Genomic DNA, 27,099 nt, shown 5'->3' with positions numbered 1-27,099 from the left:
GCTCCCCCGCCCCCGTGAATACAGGAAAACTCTCTGTTTCTCCTCTGGCCCAATATAGGAAATCAAAATACTTTTAAATTATTAAATAAATTGAGAGGTGGAAGAATATTCTGGTGGATAAAGTCAAGTAATGAACACACAGCGGGGGTGAGAAGACAGGGCTGACGTCATGACGGAAAACAACATCTTACAAAGGATATAATGGACTTCACTGTACTGTCTGCTGTGTCACGTTAAATTCAATGTCTGCTGCTGCTGCTGCAATAGGTCACATGTCGCAGCATCGTGATGCCACTACTACTTGCTTCACATCGTCATCAAACCTCACACTTAATGTCACAATGGTTCCCGGTCTTCTCTGCTTAAGGAAGTGTTTTTCTTTTTCATTTAATCTTTCCATCAAAGTAGAATCAATCATTCCATCATTCCTCAAAAATGATGAGTTAGCTTTAATACCAATAAAACTCACTTGCTGTATCAACTGAATTTCACTTATCACTGGCACCTACATAGTGCAAATTGGTCCAAAGTAACTAGGTGAACATGGACAAAAGTTAAAGAGATTGGTCATCAGCACATTCCTGAATTATTTTTAATACTTCTCATAACGAGTTCAAAAAATTTTTCAGCAAGGGAAAAAGCACTGAGACCGCTGATTGCCTGAATAAATACAACTAAATACATATGTTTCAGTGAATGGAAAATACCCCAAAAAAACAAAATGAGCACCCTTAGAATCTGGTTTATAAACCTGTCAAACATCTATAATCATGTTAAATATTTTCAATCATAAAAAATTATTTCCCCCCAAAACCCAATGTCTGCAGAAATCAAAGAAAGGCTAGGCCATTCTCCATATTCTCAGACGAATTCCGAGAGAGGGAGGGAGAGAGAAAAGGAGAAAGAGGAGTGGAGGAATGCGTGACATAAACAGGCCCAAGAGCTCTAAAGTGGCAAATGTTAAATAAAAAATGATGAAAGAGGTGAAAGGTACATGGTAATTCTTTGTATTATTTCCGCAATTCTATAAATTTTAAATTATTACACAAAGTTACAAAACAGAAATTATTTGTCCTCCAATCTCTGCTTAGGCCACTAGAACTTTCTGCATAATGATGAGAATGGTCTATTCTGCTGTCCTGAAGGCCAGTCACTAAAACACAGATCCATTGAGCACTTCGGTGTGGCTGTGAGGTTACTCAAGTTTTCTTATTCAATTTTAATTTGATTAATTTAGACTAGTTTAATGAAAAATGACAGTATGTTTTTAGGTATACCTTGAAGAAAGTTCTATTTCAACAAGCCTGGGGCTCAGGTGGGGATGTGGGAGGTTAGGGATGACAAGCATCTTGAACTCAATCACAGAGGGTCCCATTAGATATCCTCTAACTGGTGGTGACAAAGGACACAAAAGATCATTTTGGAGTATTTACATGCACCTCAACCTTGACTATAATAGAATACTCCATTTTGAAAGAAGTCTCTGTCCAGAAGATCTGATCAGGACAACAATGTCACCTCCTGCCAACAGATTTATGCCATTATGCCAAATAAATAAAATGATTTTTATTTTAAATTCTTTTACCAACGACTTCGACATTTGTAGAATGCTCAAAACATAAACTCACGTACTGTTCTCCATGGGGACTTCGTTCTTTTCTTCTGATAATTATAACCAGCAATAAAGAGTAAATTTAAAAGAATCTTAACTTCTAAAACATCATAGTTGTGACATCAGATGCTTCTGATCAAATGCTTAAGACAACCCTGACTCAAAAAACTTAGGTTATGGGGCACCTGGGTGGCTCAGTGGTTTGGGCTGCTGCCTTCGGCTCGGGTCATGATCTCAGGGTCCTGGGATGGAGCCCTGCATCGGGCTCCCTGCTCCGCAGGAAGCCTGCTTCCCTCTCTCTCTCTCTCTCTCTCTCTCTCTCTGTCTGTCTGCCTCTCTGCCTACTTGTGATCTCTGTCTGTCAAATAAATAAATAAAATCTTTAAAAAAAAAACTTAGGTTATGTGACATCAACAGAAGAAAAGTGCCCTATATACAAGGAGAAGTTTAAAACTTGACAGGTGAGAATGTATTTACTGTATGAATTATCTAGATAGTTAAAACAATCAAAGTTTAGAGTAACTCAAAGTAAATCAGGTAATGGAAATAGGACATTCAACTGCCTGGCAATGGGTGAGAAAAAAGTTCATTTCCTAACAGAGTACTACAACCTTACACCTATCTAGATAGAAGACACAGGCACATATATATATACTAACAAGACATTAATAGTGAAACAACTCACTTTACAGGAAAATAAAAAAGATGTTATGCAAATAAACTGGGAAAAAGAAGAGTAAAGAGGAGACTGCAAAAGTCTGGTCAAAGAGTAAGGTCAGCACTGACTGAGCCAGCGGCGCTGAGAAATCTGAACAGACTGAGCTGCACAACTACTCAAATCTGCTCATGGCCAACCACGGACACAAAGAATTGAGGATGTCTCCCACGTATTTTTTTTTTTTTAAACCATGGCTGCTGGTAAGAGCAAACCAATAAAGAGCATGAATCAAATCCTATAAACAAGCAAGGAAGGCAGCAAGTACCAGAGGGCAAACTGATCCTCAGATACACATCTTCCATAATTTTTCTTCAAATATACAGAACTTAGTTCTTATTCTAAGGGAACCACTTTGAAACAGATGTATTAAAAGTAACATTTTGATTATATAACAAAAATTCCATAAGGCCACAGTATCATTCCATAACAAATCTCATGAAGGATAGTACAAAAGCAGATTTAATGACAATGCTAATGTTTTGTAGAAAAAATTGAACACCGGGGCGCCTGGGTGGCTCAGTGGGTTAAGCCACTGCCTTCGGCTCAGGTCATGATCTCAGGGTCCAGGGGTTGAGTCCTGCATCCGGCTCTCCGCTCAGCAGGGGGCCTGCTTCCTCCTCTCTCTCTGCCTGCCTCTCTGCCTACTTGTGATCTCTCTCTGTCAAATAAATAAATGGAATCTTTAAAAAAAAAAAAAAAATTGAACACCAAAATACCCACATCTGAGGGTGACTATGCAATTTGTCATTCAAACCAGTACACTTTAAAAATGAAAAGATATATTTATCAATAATTAGGCCTGTCCTGAGCAAATCAGAACTTAGCATCTCCCTTCCAAAGAGCTATTCAAAAAAACAAACAAACAAAAAACCGACTTAGCATGGTATCAAAATACGAAGATAATATGCTTAGAAACACTACACATCATTTTACCACAAACATTACTCCTGTTTTTATTAGCTCATTTGGTAATAAATATATCATAACTGGACAAAATACAATTAATTGGGCAAATTCTGACATATAGCATTGGAGTCAATTCCTCCAAACAGTAAACTGCAAACAAAAATGTTCCTTAGAAAGTTAAAAAAAATAAATAAAGATTTGCTATTAAGAAATTCAAAAAATTTAAAATTTCACATTTTTTACATACTGTAAAAAATAAACTATGCATTTATCAAAAGCAATTAAAAGTTGTTAAATTGTTTTAAAAAGCAAAGTAATTGAAATAAAAGAAATAACTGAGGAACAGTGGAATTTCCATTTTTATCTTATAGAATGAAATAATTTATAAAAGAATATAAGATTTAATTGACTAAATAAAACCATAACAATTAGAGAAAACATCAAATAACTATACAAACTACTGGGAAATGTTAAAACCTTTGAGCTTTACCCTAAAGACAGAATCCACAAAGCAACAATAAAATATAGCTGGACTGTCCAAGTGAAAACTTCATTGTGCAAAATAATTATAAGCAAAATTAAAAGGAAAATCCTTCCCTCAACATGTATTTCCTGAATACCAGTGTATTAACAGCTTTACCACTGAGGACAGGACTGTGAACAAAACAAGCACAACAGTCAGCACTCTCCTCTCGTAAAACACCAAATCCACTCCCCCAGGAGGAGGGATAAATAATAAACACAAAGTATCTCAAGAGTGATGAAGAAGAGGAAGAAAAATGCAGAGGCCAAAGGATAAAAGTTTCAAAGTGTTCCCCTTAGATTAGTTATTAATGTAAAAGGGGGGAAAGTATCTCTATAGTGAAAAAATATGACTGACACCATTTTAGCCAAATGATCAACTTGAATATCATCAAAATGGGGCAAACTAACACTGGGTAACTAATGCAGTGTGCTGAGGGCACAGCATCACTTTTTTAAAAACATTCCTGCCCAAAATGCATGGCCTGACTCTAATCATAAGAAAACAATGAAACAAGCCCAAATCATGAAAGACAATGAAAGGCTCAGTAGCTGTTTCAAACTGGAAACCTAGAGCTACAAGTGTCATTTGTGATCCAAACAGGTTTCTGGGACAGAAAGAATTTAAATGAATGGAAAATTGGAAAAATTTGAGTTCAGAATGTCTATCAAAGAATGTAATATTGTAGTAGCATTGACTCTGCTGGATGTGAATACAGAGACCCTGATGATGCAAACAGATGTTCCTATGTTCCTGTTCAAAGGAACCGCACCCTAACATAGGGATGAAGGGTCAGGGCATCTGCAGCTTAACTCTCAAATGATTCACAAATAAAAGGTATTAATAATTTTATACACACACGTTGCACGCACAACACACAGTCTCATTATTCAGTATAGTTATGATCTATAAAGTCCTGCGACCAATGAATTAGAGAATATTAATATTCCCTTAGGAACAATGGTTCCCTTGGAACAGAATCATGCTACTGTGAGCCTCTGGTCACAACATTTTCATCAATCAATGGATACGTAATCTGGTTTTATGTGTGTGTTTAGTTTAAAAGATACCTTATTTAATACATACTGTTAATTCATTAACATTCATCTCACAGCCAACATCACCCCTTATGGAAGACTAACGTGTGTTTTTCTTCCCTAAGGCATGTCACAGCTTTCGTGAGCTCAGAAACACTAGATAGCAATTTGTTTTGGGGTCATTTTTAACACCAAACTCACCAGCAAAAAGCAACTTTGCAAAAAACATAGCACTAAGCAGACCGTGAAAAGAACACTTATTCACAGCATTAGAGCTAAAATGAAAGACTGGTGTTGCCTCACTTGAGTTCAGCTGGGAACAAGAGCACTGGATGACTCACAATTTTTTTTTTCCTGCTCTAAGCACATCCATGTGTAACTGTGAAAGCACCACCAGTATTAATTTTGAAATTATTAATAAATCTTAGCAAATAGGCGAATTTATGAGTGCACAATTAGAAAATGGGCATTAACTGTAAGTATATAAGTAAAGACACCTACATACAACATATATAAACACAGGAAGAGAACAGACATGCACAAAGATGTACAAAATGTTAATAACTCTGGCAAATCTAGGTAAGGGGTATACAGGATCCATTGTACCACTCTCAAACTTTTCTGTAGATAGAAATTTGTATTTTTTCAAAGTGATATTAAAAAAAAAACACAATTAAAAACACAATTAAAAAACACAATTAAAAAAAAAACACAAATGTGGTTTGCGTTGGTAGCAATAACAGGCAATACAAAAGTATTAAAGTCCAAATAGATATATAGTAACAGATTTAACCTCATTAGCCTCACTAAAAATACAAATCAATACAGAGTATATTTCTGTCCCCCAAAAAACTGGTATCCCAATTTCACAGACGATTCTTTATACAAGCACTTCCCTTTGCTGTTAAGAGTGCTTATAACTTCAAATAGTAGCTTTAAAAGGCAATTTTGGTAATACATTTTCAACCAACCAATTATACTTCTAAAAATTCATCCTAATAATATGTGCAGATGTTTTTCACAACATTTTTATAGTAAAAAAACAATTCATTTTTAACATGTACATGAGTTTTTATAGGCACAGACAGATATAATACTATTTTTAAAGATTTTTACTTATTTGACAGAACGAGAGATATCACAAGTAGGCAGAGAAGCAGGTAGGCAGAGAAGCAGGCAGAGAGAGAGTGAGGTGTGGGGCTGAGAGCCCAACGTGGGGCTTGATCCCAGGACCCTGAGATCATGACCTGAGCCAAAGGCAGAGGCTTAACCCACTGAGCCACCCAGGCGTCCCAAGAGATATAATAATCTTAAGTAAAATATATTAGTTTACAAAAACATATGGTCTCAAAATACACATCAACATATACATGTAAAACCTGCCTCCAAATGGAAAAGATTACGGCGTTTAAAAAAGTGTCTATCGGTTGCCATACTAAACATGAAAGGCTTTCATAATCAAGGGATAAAAATTTATTTTACAATAGATAAGCTTAAGCATTTGCTTTTACTACTTGTGCCTTATTTTAAAGTCGTGACCTCTTGTAAATTTTAAATGTCTTAAAACACTCTGATGCAACAGCTTGATCATATTATACATATTCAAGAATACTTTCCAATTACTTGTTTCTTAACATTCCAGAATCTCATTAATTTAAATGAACACAAGTTACTTGTCAGAAATTAATCTTATTAGTTAGAAAGATGAAATTACACAAAACTTTCTTAATATCACATTCTTAAAAATATTTTCAATATGAAATGATCAGTCCTCTATATGTGCAATACTTTATAGGTATTTGAATACAGCAAAAACTTGTTAAAAATTATTAATACCTTTATAAAATATGCTTATATGCTATAATCTCTATTTACTTTCTAAGTAACAAATCACAAAATATAAATCATTTCAATAATCTAGATTCAGCTTTAATTTTTCGGGCCCACAGGCTGTGATACTGACCTGGCATGACAATTTAAAATAAATAAATTAATACATAAACCTCACAAAACAATTACACCTACCTTTAAAAGCAAAAGAGTTAACAATTATACATAAAAGTTAACCTGTTTTAAAATCAAGAGACTATAGAAGAATAATCAATGAAACAAGATGGAACTGGGAGGGAGACAAACCATAAGTGACTCTTAATCTCACAAAACAAACTGAGGGTTGCTGGGGGGAGGGGGGTTGGGAGAAGGGGGTGGGATTATGGACATTGGGGAGGGTATGTGCTTTGGTGAGTGCTGTGAAGTATGTAAACCTGGTGATTCACAGACCTGTATCCCTGGGGATAAAAATATATGTTTATAAAAAATTAAAAATTAAAAAAAAATCAAGAGACTAACAGTATAATTTCTGTGACTCATTATCATTCACAACTGGAGTTAAACAGAAAAATAAAACTAGCAACACAGAACAGGATGGGTCACTAGGCTTATGAAACTGCCTATAATCTGTTGTTAATATGAGAGAAAAAAATTTCCAGTTTGTTATAAAGGATTTTGAAAAAGAAAATCAACTGATGCAGCATGATATACACATAAGCAATGGTCCCCTACTAATTCTGTCAACACAGACTGAATCCTCTCAAAAGAAAATCTGTTATATACAACATAACTACGAGGTGCTCAAATATTCTTTAACTAAGTTGACTGCAATCCAATCAAGACTTAATTTTAAAAGGCTCATTAACAGCATCTAGTGATAAAATGGACTCTCCCTTTTCAATGAAACTCATATCTCATTTCATTAGACATGGACAATTAACTCATCTTGGTATTAGATCTATGGCAAGTAATTAGCTTAAGTTTTACAGGTTACTTAATGTGTTACTTTCCTAATGAAAACAAAGGTTTATTTTCATTGGATCCATCTTTTACTCCTCAAAGAGTGCCTCACCAATTTTAATAACTGTACCTTAAATGAATAGAATTTTTATTTCATATCCTCCCAATCTTCCTTAACAACTAAGGTGGCACAACAGCAGATCTATTCTGTAATAGTGTCTTGAGATACTATCCAATTTGAAATAAACATTTAATTTTTAATACATTGTTTTATACTTTTCTATCTTAAAATAAGGCTAAGCCACTTGAGCGCATAATAAACATGTAATCAGAAACAAAACTATGAAGTCAGTATTCCAAAATGAATTTTATTTTAAAAACACACCCAGCGAAGCTGAGAGAGTGAGGAGAACCAAGTAGAGAGGGAGAAGACACCATGAATCTAGTTTACAGTTCTGTGAACCAGGAGATCAAGTCATAAACTGGTATTTAAACTGGTACTGCTGAGAGATATAGCCTGCAAGTATAGAAATCAAGTATGTTTAGAAAGCTTTATAGCATTCCAACTGGATAATTTTATCTATTGATAAAAAAATGTCTTAAACAGGACTGAATTTGTCTTTTTCAAATTCTATTTATCTGATAATTTCATTATAGTTTACAAAAGGATTGGCCTACAATGGATTAGAATTGTTCTGTAATGGTCTTACCAGCAGATTATTTGAAGAGCACTAATTTAACTCTTCAGAAGGCAAGCATTCCTTTCTTTTTAAAAAGAAACCTATCAATCATTTCAAGGTTGAATTCAAGACCAAATCTCATAACATTAAAAAAAAAGACTACAGCTACTAGGGATTTAGTTTATAGCTACAAAAGCATACTTTTAAGACATAAGTACTACCACATAATTATGTCAAAGGCTCCAAGGTTTAAGAGATTATATTTGTTTTGAATTCAAAACAGATTTAAGATCAGAGGATCTAAGTTCCAAAGATACTGATTCTATCTCAACACAAGGAAGAACTTTCTAACAAACTTGGTCATTTGTCTCGGGCCTTAGGACACTCCTCCCTTCCACCTATCACTGCCTAGCTATCTTTTTTAGAACAATTAACATAAAACTTCATATCTTAAAAATAAGAGCACAAATGCACTGCTTTCAAAATTTAAAAAAAAAAATGTTTATTTAAGTCCTTACATACTCAGATCTCAGTCTTGCCTCCAGTATCTATGCTGCCTTCCCCGTCATACCTCAGAGCTTCCACTGAAACAGGCCAAGTGTACACAGGCTGATCCTACAGGTGGTATCCAGAATACTATTCCTCTCAACTGTCTTGTAAATTCCTGCTGTAGTCTGATTCTCTCTACCTTTTCCTAAAACCTTCAATCTACAACAGAACTCCTTACACACCTCCTCGACTTCCCACAGCACAAGGAATAACATCTAAAGGAGCATTTAGCACACTGCGCATTAATTCACTGTCAATACATCAGTCTCCCATGGATAAAAGCTCCTTGAGGACAAAAATCAAAAGCACTGAAAAATATCTGCTGCCTGAGAAGGCACTGAATTAACTATGAAAGGAGGTAACGAAAGTTGAGTAACAATCATTTGCAATATAGGAATAAAGTATCACACGGTGGTGAGACTTCATGGCTTTAATAAGGTTCCTTCCAAACCAGATTACATAATACTGTAATTTTCATAATCATTCTTCTAAAGCAAGTAATCTGTTTTCACAGATAAGTACTATTATTCAAATCATATTTATGAAACTTCATATGTATTCAATTTATAAGATTTATAAGATAAAGAGAATCTATAAAAGTTCCTATTTTTGAATGCATCAAGTCAAAGGTACCAGGAAGAGGGGGTGGGGTGAGTGGGGGGAGTAAGGAAGGGATATAAAGTAGAACAAAAAAAAACATTCCTTGCAGGGAATAAATAGCCTTTCCCAACTAAGGACTCACAAGAGAATCAAGTCTTAATGCTGGGCCCAAGGCATAAATTATATATAATTAGCTTCTCTCCTACACATCTATAATGTTACTTGTTATGAATCACTCTAGGTAAAACTGAGAATTTTTATGTTCTGTGGTTCAGAAGAGGAACCCTAGCTGAAAAAGGCCATATAAACTAACAGAAAAATCACAGCACTTTTCCTCTAGAAAACATTTTAAATAGCAATTAATTTCTTAGGCACAAACAGAAGTTTGTTACAATTATAATGCACCTAAAGACCAATAACACTATTTCAACTATGTCTAATAATTATTTATAAATGGGCTGGATGGGAACATAAGAAATATATTGCAAAGAAATGACTAACTGGAAACCAGAGACGGTTGCACTGCTCCTAACAGTAATGACCTTCTACACACACACACACACACACACACACACACACACACACACACGAATAAACTTGAAAGAATGACTTTTAAAAGTGCCTTTATCAGATGTTCAATCTCCTGTATAAAATAAAAAAGTTTAAGACTGCTGGTCAATCTTTTAGGAAAGTGGAACTCTCATACATTGTTGGCGGTAATGCAAAATGAGAACCACCCCTAGAGAGAGAGAAATTCAGGACTAGCTAGCAAAATTATGGGACACCACTTCTAGAACTCTATCCTGAAGATAAATTAACAAGGTCATGTAAAAATATATGTAAAAAGGTATTCAATGTAGCGTTCTCCCTATGTGTAACAGCAAAAGCCTAGAAGCAGAGCAGCCTGGGTGGGTCAGTCAGTTAAGCAGTCAATACTCGATTTCACTTCAGATCATGCTATCAGAGTCCTGGGACAAAGCGCTCTGTCGGGCTCCTTGCTCAGTAAGGAGTCTGCCTGAGTATTCTCTCTCCATCTCCCTCTGCCCCTTCCCCAACTCATGCTTGCATGCTGGCTCTCTAAAATAAACAAACAGGAGCTACAGGTGGCTCAGTCAGTTAAGCATCTGCCTTTGGCTCAGGTCATGATCCCAGGGTCTTGGGATTGAGCCCCACATCAGGCTCCCTGCTCAGCAAGCCTTGCTCAGGGAACCTGCTTCTCTCTCTCCCACTCCCTCTGCTTGTGTTCTCCCTCTCTCTGTCAAATAAAACCTTAAAAAAAGTGTTTTAAAAATTAAATCAATCTTTAAAAAAAAAAAAAAGCTTAGAGACAATCTAAATGTCCATTAATAGGGGAAATTTGGGATAACTTACAGTATATCCACACAATGGAATATGGTAAGCTATTAAAAGAGCTGTCTCAATATATCCCCACAAAGTGATCTCAACAATATACTGTTAAATAAAAGTAAGGTGCAACAAAATGTAATGTGTACATAGCCACCTACAAAAAGTGAGAAATTACACACACAGGCATACACAATTGTCACACTTATGTAACTGTTATGTCAAAAAAGAAATGTAAGGATAAACTGGAAACAAATATAAAAAATTTACCTGAATAGCAAGGAGCAGGAATACATACAGGCAACAGGGGTAAGAGCGAGAGTCTCTGAAAATTCCCTACTACTTACAGATTTGACTACTTATAGATTTGAACCACATAACTATTTTACAAGTAACAGAAAAATAACTGAAGCAACTATTAAACTTAGAAGACCAAGTACAAATGAGCTTAAATGTGTACCCCCATAATGATGTACCTATTATACACTCAGAAATTATTGAGAGTTTTAAAAGACAAAATTTCAGTCTCTAGTAGGATACAACCTAAAAACAATAGGAACTGTGGAAAAATTGTTTTCACTTACTATGTTGTTGATAGTAGTGTTTGTACTGTTATTCTGAGACTTCTATATATCTTAGAATAAAGCCAATGAATCCTTATTTTGTCTTTAGGAAGCAGAAGTTTTCAGTGGGGAAGAAAACAGATTTATAGGATCAATTAAATAAAATACTGTAGCCCTGATTTTGAATGAGAATGGACTTGTATACACACCTATATTCCTGAATGTGTGAGTGTGTGTATGTATGTATGTACGTATGTATCTCCTAGCTCTGTCCTGAAAAGGTCTACAAAAAATGAGTATCACCTAAGTCCAGAATGCAATCTCTACTTAGTATTTTTCACTAAAAGTAACTAGGATTCCTTATTAAAGAAATGGATGACTCCAAGCCTGAAAATTTTTTAAGATGACACTGGACTATCATACCACACTAGAAAGCAAAGTTACTAGCCCCAACCACTGAGGCAGTGTCAGAAGCACTTAGAAGTGAACACTTAGAAGCACTTAGAAGTGAACTTGAGGAAGCCCCCAATGGTCAAACAGCATGATCACTGAAAAACTGCAATGAACTGAAACATCAAAATAGTTAACATGCATTCATACTGATTTTTAAAAAGGAAACAAAAAAACCCTATTCTTTACCTTTGAAGGATTCCTAGGAACCAACTATTTTTAAACTAGTAAATAAAGAACTGAGCATTCATCTAGCCTTTCCTATAAAAAGTGAATCTATTATGGACATTGGGGAGGGTATGTGCTTTGGTGAGTGCTGTGAAGTGTGTAAACCTGGTGTTTCACAGACCTGTACCTCTGGGGATAAAAATATATGTTTATAAAAAATAAAAAATTTAAAAAAAAGTGAATCTAGTTAATATTAATGAGCAAATAGGATATGACCATTTCACAATTCCTACTGAAATAAAAGGCCTAAAAAACCCACCATCACCACACTACTTGTGAAATACACTTTCAAAAAGAAGAAAGGAAATGAAGAAGGGAGAGCAGGAGATCTGAATCTGATTAAATCTTTCTCACTTACCCAAAAATATGGAGGACAGAGATCAGTGTTAAATGCCACCATGCAATCAGCAAAATCCACAGTAATTATTTAGGATAAATAACTCAGTCCCTTGACAAATAAAAATGTAGAAGGAGAAATGGATCTGAAGGATGGAATGGCTTAAGCAATCTTATCAATTAACTGCAGTGTATATGGCCCTCACTTGGATGCCATTCAAACAAAGTATTTTAAAAACACATTTATGAGACAAGAGGAGAACAAGGAACACTGACTAGATATAGGATAACAAAGAAAATCTGGGGTGATAAAAAAGCATGATAGCATTAAAGAGCCCTGTTATTTTAGAAAAGCGTAATAAAATCTTTACACAGGATATTATGTCCAGAATGTGCTCCCCAAATCATACGGCATGCAAAAGAAGGAGTGAGAGGTGCAGAGGAGTAAGGGCACCTCGAAGGAGACCAGCAATGCTGATGCTCACTAACGGATTAGTGATGTTTACAATTAGCCATCATGGGTTTTAAGGAGGGCACGTGATGTGATGAGTGCTGGGTATTACCACAAAGCTAAGTGTAAAACAAGAAAGCTAAGTATAAAACAAGATCATTACAAGGTTGTCTGAACCATGCTTGTTCTTGATGTTATGTCGCTGTCCATCATAACCACTTTAGGATGTCAACCCAAAAAAACTGTATTAATTTGTTCACTTTCAAAGTGCTGAGACAAGAGCGACATCTTTGATAAGAATAAAAGTCTAAGCAACCCCCCAAAATCGAGAAAATTTGTCCTTGCATATTGCTATCAATAGGTGCCTTGAAGCATCCTGTGTGTGTCTTAGAATTATAAGAATTATAATTATAAGAATTATAAGAATTATAAAGGTCCATTATTTAGTGAACTGAAACAGGACAGGATACAGAACTGCAGAAGAAAATGCTAATTATAAAGCATCATATCTAACATTATCCGTCTTCTATAACACATATGAATGTATATATATAACTGCATGAAAAACAATCTATAAGAAGACATGCAAGAACTGTTAACAAGGATAGGCTGTAGAGTGAACAGAGCAGGTGGTGCCTTTAATTTTTTTTCAGACTATCTGTACTCTTAAACTTCTCCAAAAATATATATTAAGTAATTAAAATATATATTAACCATAAGAAATGAAGTGATAGGATTTAAGAGATACTTAAGAAAAATTTGTAATGTATATGAAAAAATGTAGAAATGTTATGAAATTCTGTTTGCAATTACAAAATATGTCTAATAACATTTCCTAAACCAAGTTCCACAAAACAATGTATATCCTCATAAAAATAAAATTAAAAATGTATTACAGATTGATCAGGTTTTAAATTCAAAGCCCATATTCTGAGGAGACTGATTTGCATAGTTCAATTTGAATGTTCAATGAGATCTGCATTTGTATCTACTGTAGTCATCAGTTAGAAATGGGGGACAGGACAGGTTACATCACCTCTTTAAGCCTCCAATCCTGTTGGAAGAGTAAAACTATTTTCTGAGGTTATTGCAGGGTCTAAATCAGACATTGCACAGATTGTGAAAGCAGTTAATACCATCTGGCCATAGTTATTAGCAGCCCTAGAAGGGCCATCTGATCCCATAAGTGCACATTCCTTGATTTCAAGCAAGGAACTCTAAGTAAAATTACTAAATCTCAATGAAAAGGTCCAGAAGATACCACACTTAACTAACCTGGCTTTGATCAACTATAGACATTTCACTCATCAACATTTTTGGCTTGGAGGGGGGCAGAAGTGGGAAGCAGAAACACAAGCATGGATACTTAGTCCCCACTTATTTATGACAGGGGAGCTCTCAGAGAAGAGCTAATGGATGCTGAAGAGACAAATCCCCAAGAGTGTCCCCTACAACACCACTCACAAAGACTCCCAAAGGTGAACTTCATTTACCACTTTAATAACTATGATTCCAAAATATTATCAAGTATTCATGTATTCTGTTCTAATGACTTACACGTATTCATCTGCTACACTGGAAACCAGCTGCCTGCCATCTCTGTTTTTTGAAAGATGAATACACTTCCTCTAGCACACAGACATCTTACCCAGAGCTCTCCACCTGGCCCCGGTAGCCCTCTGCTACATCAATGGAAAAGCTATCAAAAACCACTTCCTTTTCCAAAAATTATTTCTCTAGAATTTCTAGGCTCAACTATATAGGTTTTTATCAGAAAATAGGATTAATTCCTTCCTACAAAGATTTGTGAAAATCCTGGGAATGACACAAAAACAAAACTTCAAAATATATTATCCCTGAGGAAAAAACTAAAAACTTTAGAGAAGTTTCACCAAATATATCCATGTTGACCTCACAGTCAAAGTTTAAAACTACTCAATATTCAAGTTCTGATATTTCTGAAGTTGCTATCACTCTCAGAAATGCTTCTTAACTAGGAAGTAGTACACCATGGAACAGAATACAGGCTGTAGGTGGAATGTGGACTGCTTATTTTTGGCAATTGACCTTTGAACACATTATTTAACCTCCTGAGGCTCAGTTTTTTTCACTTACAAAATAGGAATAATAAAACTCAGATCACCTCACACCTGTCAGAATGGCTAAAATTAACAACACAAGAAACAACAGGTGTTGGCAAGGATATGGAGAAAAAGGAACTCTCTTGCACTGCTGCAGCCACTGTAGAAAACAGTACGGGGAGGTTCCCCCAAAAAGTTAGAAACAGAACTACCCTACCATGCAGCAATCATCCTGTGAGTATTACCCAAACAATACAAAAATACTAATTCAAAGGGATACATGCCCCCCTATGTTTATAGCAATTACTTACAATACCCAAGATATGGAAGCAGCCCAAGGGTCCACTGATTGATGAATGGATAAAATAAAATGTGGTATGCATAATTACAAATCATTTAGACATAAAAAAGAGGAGGGGATGGGGAGTGGGTTAAACTGGTAAAGGAGATTAGGGAATGCATTTGTTGTGATGAGCAACAGGTGATCTACAGAACTGCTGAATCACTATATTGTACACCTGAAACCAAGTCCTAAACAAATGTGCATAAAATACCTAGAATAATACTTAATACAAAGTATACAAGTCAAAAGAACTATCCATAAAGAGACATCCGGGTGGCACGGCTGGTTGGCCATCCAACTCTTAGTTTTGGCTCAGGTCTGATCTCCAGGTCTGGAGATGGAGCCCCGGTCAAGAGACTGAGCCCTGTATCTGGCTCCACATTCTGGAGTCTGCTTAAATTTCTCTCTCTCTCTCCCCCACTCCCCTTCCCCACACTCCTCCCTCCCTCTCTCTCAAATAAATAAGTCTTCTAAAAAGAAGTGTCCATAAAACTACTGGTTTCCACTTGCTGACACCAAGGTACCATATACTTAATCAGAGACAGAGGCTACGTGGCCTGCTCCAGGTGAGTACTTGCTGGAACAGACAAGCCATCCAAGCTTTGGCCATAGTCTCTCATAAGGTCTGACCACAGCTCCTACTCTTTGGTTCCATGAAGTTTACCCAGTACCATTCTACTGGGTACTTATATACAAAAACGAATGCTATTATCCCCATCAATAACTCTGAATACCAACCCAACAGAATAAAAATTAAGGTGGCATATTCACTCCCTTGCTTAAAACCAGCAGCTTAGAATACTATGGTACTGCTTATCTTGCCCAAAGAATTAAAAGCACATAGGGTTTATAATTTCCTATATTTATAAGCTTTTTTTATGGAGACATAGTGGGAGGCATCTATGCCTTTCATTCATTACCTAAACTAAACATTTATTCTTTTTTCAGATCCTACTCTAAGCCAGGTACTCATCAAACACCAGGGAAATGCTCCATAAAACAGACATGCTTTGCCTTCACTGAGTTTACCAGGCTAATGAAGGATGCAGATCAGCAAACCGCATTTTCCATCATATTTTAGGCAACCAGTAAATTAAAGATTTTCTAGCTTTCTCAGCTTTTACAAAAATTGAAAACTTTGCAGAAAAGCTTAAAGCCAGTTGGCTTTTCCTTTGAAACACTAGTGAAAACACTAAATCAGCTTAGTATAAAGAAGTATCACATCAATACTTCCCTGTTACTCCAATCTGCTTGTCGAGTTTTTTCTCAAAATAATAGTCAAGTAACAAATGATAGCACTTTCCACTTGACTTTACTTTCATTGACATTTTCAAAAGTTCAATGAATAAAGTAACTACAGCATCAACCAAAATGAATTATTAACAATTATTTATGTATAGATTTACATTAAAATTATAGAAGACACTCCTAGCGTTAAAAATATGTGCATAAATTCTTCAAAGACTCCATATATCATAATATCAAACAAATGGTAGTCATTCAAACTAATTTGATATGCCTAAATTATGTTCATCTGTAGCATTTTAATAAAACTAAAAATATAATCTGTGGCCAAATTTTTTTGGTGTCTTATTTTATTGTTAACTCTTGCACTATGTATACTCTGTAAGTTTTATTTTGATAGCCAACAGCATAAATTAAACATAAAAAGAAGTGTAAACTGTTTCTAATTGTGGTTAAGAACAAAATGGACAAGACAGAATATAGATGCACCAACCACCAGAGAAAAACAGAAAAGCAATGAGAATATGGGATATTCAAAGGTCACAAAAGAACAAAGTATTCTCCTTTCCAAAACTTAAAAAAACAGTAGCAGTCCCCCCAACCTTGATGCAACGTAAGAGTTTAAACATAAAATGCACTAAGTAGGAGAGCCTGGGTGGCTCAGTGGGTTAAAGCCTCTGCCTCCCGCTCAGGTCATGATCTCATGGTCCTGGGATCGAACCCGGCTTGGGGCTCTCTGCTCAGCAGGGAGCTTGCTCCCTCCTCTTTCTGCCTCTCTGCCTACTTGTGATCTCTCTCTGTCAAATAAATAAATAAAATCTTAAAAAATAAAAAAAAAAAAGGCACCAACTATCCAGTTACAGTCGTCCGCCCTTATCTGCAGCTTTGCTTTCTGCAATTTTAGTTATTCCATGGTCATCCCAAGTCAGGAAGCAGATGATCCTCCTCCCAACTCATCAAGTCAACAGCAGCCTACTATCACAGTATCATTCATCTCACGTCATCTCATCATGTAGGCCTTTTACCCTCTGATATCGTCATAAGGGTGAGTACAATCTAAAAGATATCATCAGAGAGAGAGAGAGACCACAGTCTCATAACTTATTACCATATATTGTTCTATTACTAATTATTGCTGTTATCTCTTACTGTGCCTCATTTATAAATTAAACTTATGCAGGAAAATGCATAGTATATACAGGGTTCAGTACTATCTGCATTTTCAGGCTTCCACTGGGAGTCTAAGAACAGACCCCCCCACCTGTGAATACGGGGCACTACCATGACAGTGTAAAGCTAAAATTTTTTTTTTAACAATTTTATTTATTTATTTGACAGAGAGAGCAAGTAAGAGAGAGCGTCGGTCAGAGGGAAAAGCAGAAGCAGACTCCGGGCGGAGCTGGAAGCCTGATGCTGGACTCAATCCTGGGACTCCGGAATCATGACCTGAGCCGAAGGCAGTTGCTTAACCAACTGAGCCACCCAAGAGCCCCTAAAGATAAAATTTATTAGGATTAATCATTAACTGATCACTTACTATGATCCAAAGTACTATTCTAATTTAATCCTCACAAGCACCTTTACTACTCCTATTTTTATACAGCAGGAGATTAAGTAACTTGTCCATTACAAAGCTGCTAAGTGACCGAACCAAGATTCAAACCTAAACAATGTGGTCACAAAGCTCACTGTCTTAACTATTTGGTTCTTTTGTCAAAGACAGCAGAGTATGTTCTTCAGGATAAAAATTTCAACCCCAATCAAAAACAAAACCAAAAATTTCATGTATGTCTTACTACACAAATTCTAAGCTCTAATTCTTGGTGTCTAGGAGTGTGTGAGTAAGGGGGGGAGCATTACTACAGAATTAACAGTGGCTGAGGAGAGGGGAAAACACGTTTTTTCATGGATTTATAGAGTAATTGTTTAACTGACGGATACACTAATTTTAAGGTTAAGATTTATTTGTCCATCCACTATGGATTTCATTTTTCCATGGCTCTTAAATCAACATTGCTCAATGCCAATACAACCAGAAGAGGGGAGAGAGCAAAGAGGGAACCAAACTGCACGCCAATGTAAGACGGCCACTTAGCTGGTTCAGAAAATGGTTAAATATTTTAAGATTCTAATAATAAATGTTTTAAATACAATATTTAAAGTTGCTGAAGGAGAACTCACATACTTGCCTCAAAATATATTTAAACTCAGCTGACAAGAATAGATTTTAAAAAGATTTAAAGATCATCATTATTATTGGGGATACCCCCTCCCCACACATACCCAATGTTTTAACTGCGAAGTCATTATCTGTCTGCAAGCTGAGAAAATGACTGCAATCCAGTCAGGCGGGCGGAGAACGTGAATGCAATGAGGTGGCAGGTCAGAAAAGCAGCACATCCGAAAATCAGACTCCTCTGAAGACCTGATGTTTGTTCCATAAACTCCACAAAGTGATTCAATGCGCACACTCCCGACATAAGCTAACCACAGGTTTATTACTTGATAGCCTTCTCAAGGCATTGTATTTTAAAAAACAATACCCTCCCTGACAGTACGTTTTATATTTGGCAATCAAACCTAGGTTTTCTTCTTTTAAACTGAAGTATAATTCTCATACAGTGTTACATTAGTTTCAGGGTTAAATGGACCTAGAGGATTTTCTCTAAGTGAAATCAGTCAAAGATAAATACCATGTGATTTCATTTATACGTGGATTTTTTTTTTTAAATAACCTTAAAAAAAAAAAATCAGTCGAACACCATTTTACACAGATACACATTCAAAAAGTATCCTGCCTAACAGTATCACTAGAGAAGAGGAAACGAGCATATAAAACCTTCCTAAAAATAGCATTTAAAGGGCGGCTGGGTGGCTCAGAGGGTTTAGCCTCTGCTTTAGGTTCAGGTCATGATCCCAGGGTCCTGGGCTCTCTGCTAAGCAGGGGTCCTGTCCCCCCACCGCCCACCCCGTCCTCCCTCTGCCTGCCGCTCTGCCTATTTGTGATCTTTCTTTCTCTCTCTGTCAAATAAATAAACAAAATCTTTTAAAAAAACAGTATTTAAAGTAGATAGTTGGGTATTCATTAATTAAAGTAGCAGAGCAGTAAGTGGCAGGAGAAATTAAAAAGAGAAAACAGGAACAATATAAAGTAAAATATCTAATAAATACACAATCAACACAAAATGTTGGTGAAATCCAAGATAAGTATCATATGGCTAGTTAGAGCTTTCTTTTCCTGTTTAATAGCTCTCCCAGTAATCCAACACACACACAGCCAAAGCTATTCATTTGATTACTTTCATTTAAAATTTCATCAACAGAAACATTTTACATTTTTAAAACTTTTAATGACATACCTTTATGTATACAATGTTATAGTGTGACTAGTTTCCAAACTGGCACCATCTCAATTGTAAATACCAAAATAAGTTAACATGTTGGACTGGGTGATACCTTAGTTGGCTAAATGAAAACTGATAATCAAAAGAAAAAATCATGACAACACCTTAAAAAAGTTCAAAAGTTTCAGATATGAAGTAATGTATAGTGCTTTACGCACAAAAGATCGGGATATTTTATTATTAGAATGCAAAATTGTAAGTAAGCTATTCACATCAAGACTTCCTCTCATGTTCAAGGACTTACCTTCTTTTTATCCCTCATGGAGCCTTTGCCTCGGACCATTATTTTACATCCTGTTTCTGCTTCAAGCTGTTTAGCAGTAAGTCCTCTGGGTCCAAGGATTCTCCCAACAAAATTAAACTAGAAAAAAAAAGTCACTATAATTATTCACTTGCTTGAATTTATAGCTCTTAAAATTATGTTAAAATGTATTTTTACTTTGTCAAGTAAACTGTTTTTTTAATAAATCTTAGAGTACGTATGAATTTGTAGCCCAGTTTGAGGACATAATTACAAGAGCTCATTGTTCAGCATGAAGTTTCGTATGTATTAACACAAAATATGAATTACGAACATCAGTATCTACATAAAACAGGTACTATACTGAACTGGCCAACAACATGTAATCTGAACAGAATAAACCAGTATATTAAAGAGTCTGACAAAATCTTAGACGCCTCCCAATACAAATCCTTTCCACAAAACTCTGGAATGTCAGCAGCATACAAGAAATTGTTCATTATGTTAAATAAGTACTTCCATTTTTTACAGAGATCCTTGGGAAAACTTCCTGTCTCATTTACATAACAAGAATATATTTTCTCTAAAGCAATTATTCAGAAGGAATAGTAGTTTTCCGTTGGCTTCCATAACACCAATGGCCAAATTTGGATTCCACTAAGTTTTTCAGTCTTGAGAATATAATATTATTTATACAATTTTATGTCGGTACCTTATTTTTCTTCCTTTTTTTCCATTTCTAACTTTAACTTATGCTACTAGTTTTGCAAGGAACCTTAATTCTTTCCATGAGTAGGACAGTGATAAGAGTAACTGTATATATAAATAACTGCCATCCCTCAACAGAAACTTCTAGTATAAAGGCCAACGGGAAGCACAAACTGACTCTGAATACTGTAAAGTAAAGTTCCCTCATTCACAGGTCAACTGCACAAAATACACAAAAGTGAGTATTATTCATCAATCCCACAAAAAAGCCATGGTGGTTTTTAATTCAGTTATTCAAGCAGGTACCGATTCAATGTTTACAGCTTCCTACCTTTTTCTTGCATTTGATCCTACTATTAGTATATCATCACGTAAAAGCAACATGCCAGCATTCGCTGCTGTAATGGCTCCAGAAGCTAAGGCATTTCTCCAACCTTCTGTATTCCCAACAGCTTTTCACATTCCCCTCACTAAACTGCTCACCAATACTGCCACATCTCGTAAGTGACAGACAAATCAAAGAAGGATAATACACAAGTCTAACTGGGAGAAAGCACCCTTTCCTCAGGGGATTTTTCCTCAGGGGATTTTGATATAACTCTGTCCACACCAACCTCATAGACTGATCCTATACACACCTGATCAAGCTCTACAAGATCCCCAATTCTGAAATTTGCCTTTATATTCAAATAAAACCCCTTATCCTTTCCTCGTTCCTTGGCATATAGTACTTTATCCACCTCTTTAACCAACCCAAATCCCTGCCATTATCCATTTTTAACAATGAACGTGCTTCCAACCCAGAATCCCTTTTCTACATCTCCAATTTGAATAAACTCAAGAACTAAACTATTATTAAATGTTAAAAAAAAAAACTCTTAAAGCACACAGATTCCAACTGATATCCAAGCTCCAATACTGAATAATAATTAGGAATTTGAAAGTCACATCAAATAAGCCTCAATTATACAATGGAGATGATACTATCTGGCAGAGTTGTACTGAGGAGTGAGTGTAGATACAGAATAATACATATAAAAGGTTCAATACATGGTCTGGCACATATAGTGGATAATCAATAGCCTACCAAGTCCACTACAAATTCACTTTAGGAAACCTCAGGCCCTCAATCAAATACCCACACAACTTAGTATGTCCATGTAATGCGATATGGTCCATAGCAAATTTGCCCTAGAGAACCCCAGAAAAACTTGACACTCAATCACAGAGTTCTGTAAAAAACCAGAAAGAAAAGGTGGAAATGGTACCAGGTGGTGGGTATTATAGAGGGCACGGATTGCATGGAGCACTGGGTGTGGTGAAAAAATAATGAATACTGTTATGCTGAAAATAAAATAAAAATAAAAAAAAAAAAAAAAAAGAAAGCCAACAAACAGGGATCTGACTTGCAGATAACAGGCTTGAGTCTTTGTCTCCATAAAGAGCACACGGCTACTTTCTCAAAGCTGACAATTCAGCTGTTCACCTCAAACTGAAGCTTGCAGTGGGGGAGCCCCATCCATGAATATGTAAGTTCAGAATTCCAATGTTCCATGCTTCAAACTTAAATACAAATAGACAAAGCAGTTTCACCAAAGACTTAAGAAGGATAACAAGAAAGAGACAATACAAAATAAACAAGGCACAGTTCCTTGAGTAAAAGTCTGTTGGTAAAGAAGATAATATCCAGAAAGAACTACTTTGTATATAATGCTGAAATATTTTCTAAAATGGCTGTATGCATTGTAGGGTCCCCAAAGAAGAGGGTAAGAATTTGTTTTGATCCATTTCTTCTCCAGCCCTTCATAACAATGTTTTTTACTTGAGCCGTCCTGACACACTCGCTCAATGTCTGAATTAGCATTCTCCTGATTACTAATGAAGTTCATCATTTTTTTTCAAGTTTAATGCTTACTCAGATCTATACTTCTCTTGAAGCACATGTGAAGTTTCTATTTTTCTATTGTGTTTTCTTAACTGATTTTTTTTTAAAGATTTTATTTATTTGTCAGAAAGAGAGAGAGCAAGCAAACAGTACCAGGCAGAGGGAATAGCAATCTCCCTGTGGAGCAACGAGCCTGGTGTGTGACTTGATCCTGGGACCCTGGGATCATGACGTAAGTTGAAGGCAGACACTTTATCAACTGAGCCACCCAGGCATCCCTCTTAATTGGTTTCTACTTTGTGGTTTCATGCGTACCAATTACCTTTTCCCACCCTGTGGCTTGCCTCCTAACTTTCTGGTTGTTGGTTTTTAGCTGTTGTTGCTTTAGGATTATATATTTATATATTTGAGAGAAAGAGAGTATATGCATAGAGGGGGAGAGAGAGAAAGAAGTAGACTCCCTGCTGATCAGAGAACCGGATCGGGAGTGGGGCAGGGGGAGCCCAATCCCAAGACCCAGAGACTTGACCCAAGCTGATGGCAGATGCTTTACGGACTGAGCCACCCGGGTACCCATTGCCTCCTAGTTCTTTAATGGTGTTGTAAACTGAATTTAATTAGACTGAATTAATTTTAATGTATCTCAAGTTATCGGTCTTCTCTTCATGGTTAATGAGATCATTCCCCATCCCAAGATCAAGATATCCCTCTGTATTAACTTTTAGAAGCATTACTATTCTTTGACATTTATGTCCACAGTATACCATGAATTAATGTCTGTGATAGTACAGCTTTTTCTCTTTCTCTCACATGGACACCCAATTGTCCTATCATATTTTATTGGAAAGACTATTCTTTTCCAGGGCACCTGGGTGGCTCAGTGGGTTAAAGCCTCTGCCTTCAGCTCGGGTCATGATCCCAGGGTCCTGGGATTGAGCCCCATGTTGGGCTCTCTGCTCAGCAGGGAGCCTGCTCCCTCCTCTCTCTCTCTGCCTACTTGTGCTCTCTGTCAAATAAATAAATAAAATCTTAAAAAAAAAAAAAAGACTATTATTTTCCAATTACTCTATGGTGCCATCATTGTCATAAATAACACCTATATATACTTGGGTCTATTTCTGAATTCTCTATTTTATTACATCAATCTATTTGCTTATTCTTACTTTAATATCACACTGTGTTAATTATTATAACTTTATAATAAATCTTAATAGGCAGTATTCCAAGTTATTCTACCTTGCTCTGACTCAAGAATGTCTCAGCTACTCATTCCTTTTGTTTCTGTACAGATTTTAAAACCAATTTCCGAAATAATACTGGTGGTAATTTTAATTTGAGATATTACAACAGAGGCTTCAAAACCAAGAGCAAAGTATAATTTCTTTAGTTGGTCGGGTCTTCTTTAATTTCTATCAAGAATATACATAGGGCTTTTTTATTGTGACTTTACTCATTTTTGTTAGACTTATTCCTAGATATTTGGGGGTTCATTTTTGCTATTATATAGATTTTTTAATTCATTTTTGTTTCTTGTATATGAACATGTAACTGAATGTTCTGTATTAAACCTTAAAATCTGCAGTCTGTTTCTGCAGGTACTTTTTTACTCTTTAGGTAAATAAACCTATCGCCTGCATATAATGACTGTCATATATCCTTTCTCCTTCCCAACCATATGGCACTAGCCAATACATCTCAAGTTCAAAGTCAAAGAAGAGCCTATCATCCTTCACTTGTTCCAGATTTCAAAATTAAGTTTTCAACAGTTGACCATAAAGTTCAAAGTAATCTGTAGATTTTTTGTAGGTATAACTTTACCAGATCAAGGAAACTTCCTTCTATTTCTCAGTTTGCTAAAGGTTTTTTTTTTTCTTTTTGAACCATGAGTGGACATTTAAATTTATCACATTTGTTTACCATCTATTGAGACAACCATAATATTTCTCTTTAATTCTTAGTGCAGTAGATTACAATTATCAAATGTTAAACAACCTTACTTTCCTAAAATAAACTCGAGTTAATCTTGATGCATCATCCTTTTCATAAGTTAATTCAGTTTGCTAGCACTTTGAGGATTTTTTAAAATTTACATTCATAAATGGAATTGGCTTGTAATCCCCCCTTCTCATAATATGCTTCTTCGGTTTTGGCATCAAAGTTATTCTGGCCTCAAAACGTGCTGAGGTACATTCCCTCTTTTTCTACTCTCCCGATGGGCTTTGTAGAAGACACATGATTTCTTCCTCAAATATTGAGTAGAAATCAGTGGTGAAACAACCTGGGCCTAGAGTTTTTCTCTGTGCAAGGTTTTTAATTATGGATTCAGTTCTTTAATTCAGTTTTTCCAGCCTTTCATGTCAATTTTGGTAACCTGTATTTACCTAGAAATATGTCCATATTAGTTTAAACTTTCAAATTTGTTGATGTAGGCTTAGATCTAATCTTCTTCTCAGTATCTACAGAATCTGTAGTGCTGTCTCCTGTTTCATTCCTGACTGGTTATCTATGTCTTCCTTGTTCTTTATCAAGTCTTCCAGTCTTTTCAAAAAATGACTTTTGTTTTTTGCTAACAGGGGTAGAATGACTTTAAAAATGGCCATTATTCTTTCACCCCTAGAGACATCTATGCCACTGCAGTGTAAACTTGTAGCTCATTTCAACCCTTGAGTCTGGGCTAGCACTGTGACTTGCTTTTCCAGTAAAACATAGTAGGAAGAATGACATTCGTGTGAAAAGCCTAAATCTCAATGTTAGGAGCATTTACTCTCTTAGAACCCTATTATTCCCATTTAACGCAGCTCAGACTAACCTACTAGAGAATGAAATAACCCAATCATCATCAGTTATTATAATGCCATGAGACCCACCAGATACAATGATTCTCTTCCTTTTGTGGTTTCTTGTCTCCAATGATTTCTACTCTAAAAATTTTTTGTTTTTCAAAGTGTATCTTTCTTGAACTTTATTATTTCCTTCCTTCTATTTCTGCTGGGTTTAATGTATCTTTTTTTCAGCTTTCTGAAATGGATGCTTAGCTTACTGCACCTTATTCTTTCCTTATATACTTTTAAAGCATTAAGTATTCCTCTAAACTGGCTTTAGCTGCAACCCGAAGTTTTGATAATGTAGTATTTCCCTTATCATTCAAATCAAATAATTGTTATTTAATATTTAAATGTTTTCCTCATTTCAAACATGAATTTCCTAATCATCTGTCATTGATTTCTAACTTCTACATTATAATCAGAACACATACTGTGCAGGAATATTAATCATGCATTGTTTGTTCAGAGTTTATACTATAGCATATGGTCAATTTTTCTAAATATTCCATAGGTGCTCCAAAAAAAATGCAAATTCTTCCATAATTACGTCTATTTCTCCTTGTAGTTCTATTTTGCCTTTACTATACACTGTTATTTGATATATACAAATTTTAAATTATTGTAGCCTTTTACCAATACTATTACGAAATGGCCCTCCATCTCTAGAAATACCTTCTCCCATTTAGCCTATAGATATTCAAATAGGCAAAAATTTTTTGTTTTTCAAAGTATATCTTTCTTGAACCTATTACTTTCAATCTTTTGTTATCCTTGTATTTTAAACAGGACTTCTTTAAACAGCATCTCGATGAGTCTGTTTCTTCACCAATCTTGTAATCCTTGAATTTTAACTGGAACACTGAGCCTAGTGCTTTCTACAGGTCAATCCTCCTCTATGTTCCTTTTCGGTTTTTTTTTTCTTTGTGGGGAGGGGGTATCAGGGACACAGACAGAAATGAGCATGCTTTTTCTTTTATTTTTCCTATTAGCCTGAAAGTTACATGTTTATGCTAGACATGCATCACCGAATTGTCCAACACTAATGTTATTTTGTACTTTTACCCCTTTCCCATATAATGCAAGGACCCCAGACTATTTAACACCATTTATTCTAATTCAGTTTATATACCATTGTTTTTCTAAATTTTGTGTGCATTTTTAACTCAACAGATTATCATCCTGTACAAATAATGTGCATTTCTATTTACCCACACATTTACCATTTTCATTGCTCTTTATTACTTTCTCATCTTCAGTTTTCCAAAGAAGATCATGTTTCTCCTTCCTAAAAAATACCTTTAAGCACTGCCTTTAGTGAACATCTTCTGGTAATGTAGTCTCTCATTTTTGTCCTCATCTGAAATTACCTTCTTCTTGACGGGTACTGAATTCTACTTGGACAGTTATGTTCTTCCAACACCTTAAAGACCCTTTAGTTTGTCTCCTGTTTTCTTCCGTCATGTGTCTGAAAAATGAGCTAGTGAGTCCTGACTATGGCTCCTCTAAAGGTAATCTTTTCCCCTCATTCACTGCTTTTACCATTTCTTCAACGTTAGTTTTCAAAAGTTTTACTATGATGT

General features: G+C 35.7%; 1 protein-coding gene across 4 annotated transcripts in view; it reads right to left on the bottom strand.

Moving 5' to 3' along the window:
* The window catches only part of QKI (QKI, KH domain containing RNA binding), a 150,186-nt gene that overhangs the window by 69,792 nt on the left and 53,295 nt on the right, over positions 1–27,099 (bottom strand). For all 4 annotated transcript variants that reach the window (XM_059401402.1, XM_059401403.1, XM_059401400.1 and 1 more), the window contains exon 3: positions 20,105–20,221. In XM_059401402.1, the coding sequence (XP_059257385.1) occupies positions 20,105–20,221 (117 nt within the window). The remainder of the gene's footprint in view (positions 1–20,104; positions 20,222–27,099) is intronic.

This window comes from Mustela nigripes, chromosome 5, assembly GCF_022355385.1.
Source record: "Mustela nigripes isolate SB6536 chromosome 5, MUSNIG.SB6536, whole genome shotgun sequence".
NCBI lineage: Eukaryota > Metazoa > Chordata > Mammalia > Carnivora > Mustelidae > Mustela > Mustela nigripes.
This window is presented reverse-complemented; position numbering and strand designations above follow the sequence as displayed.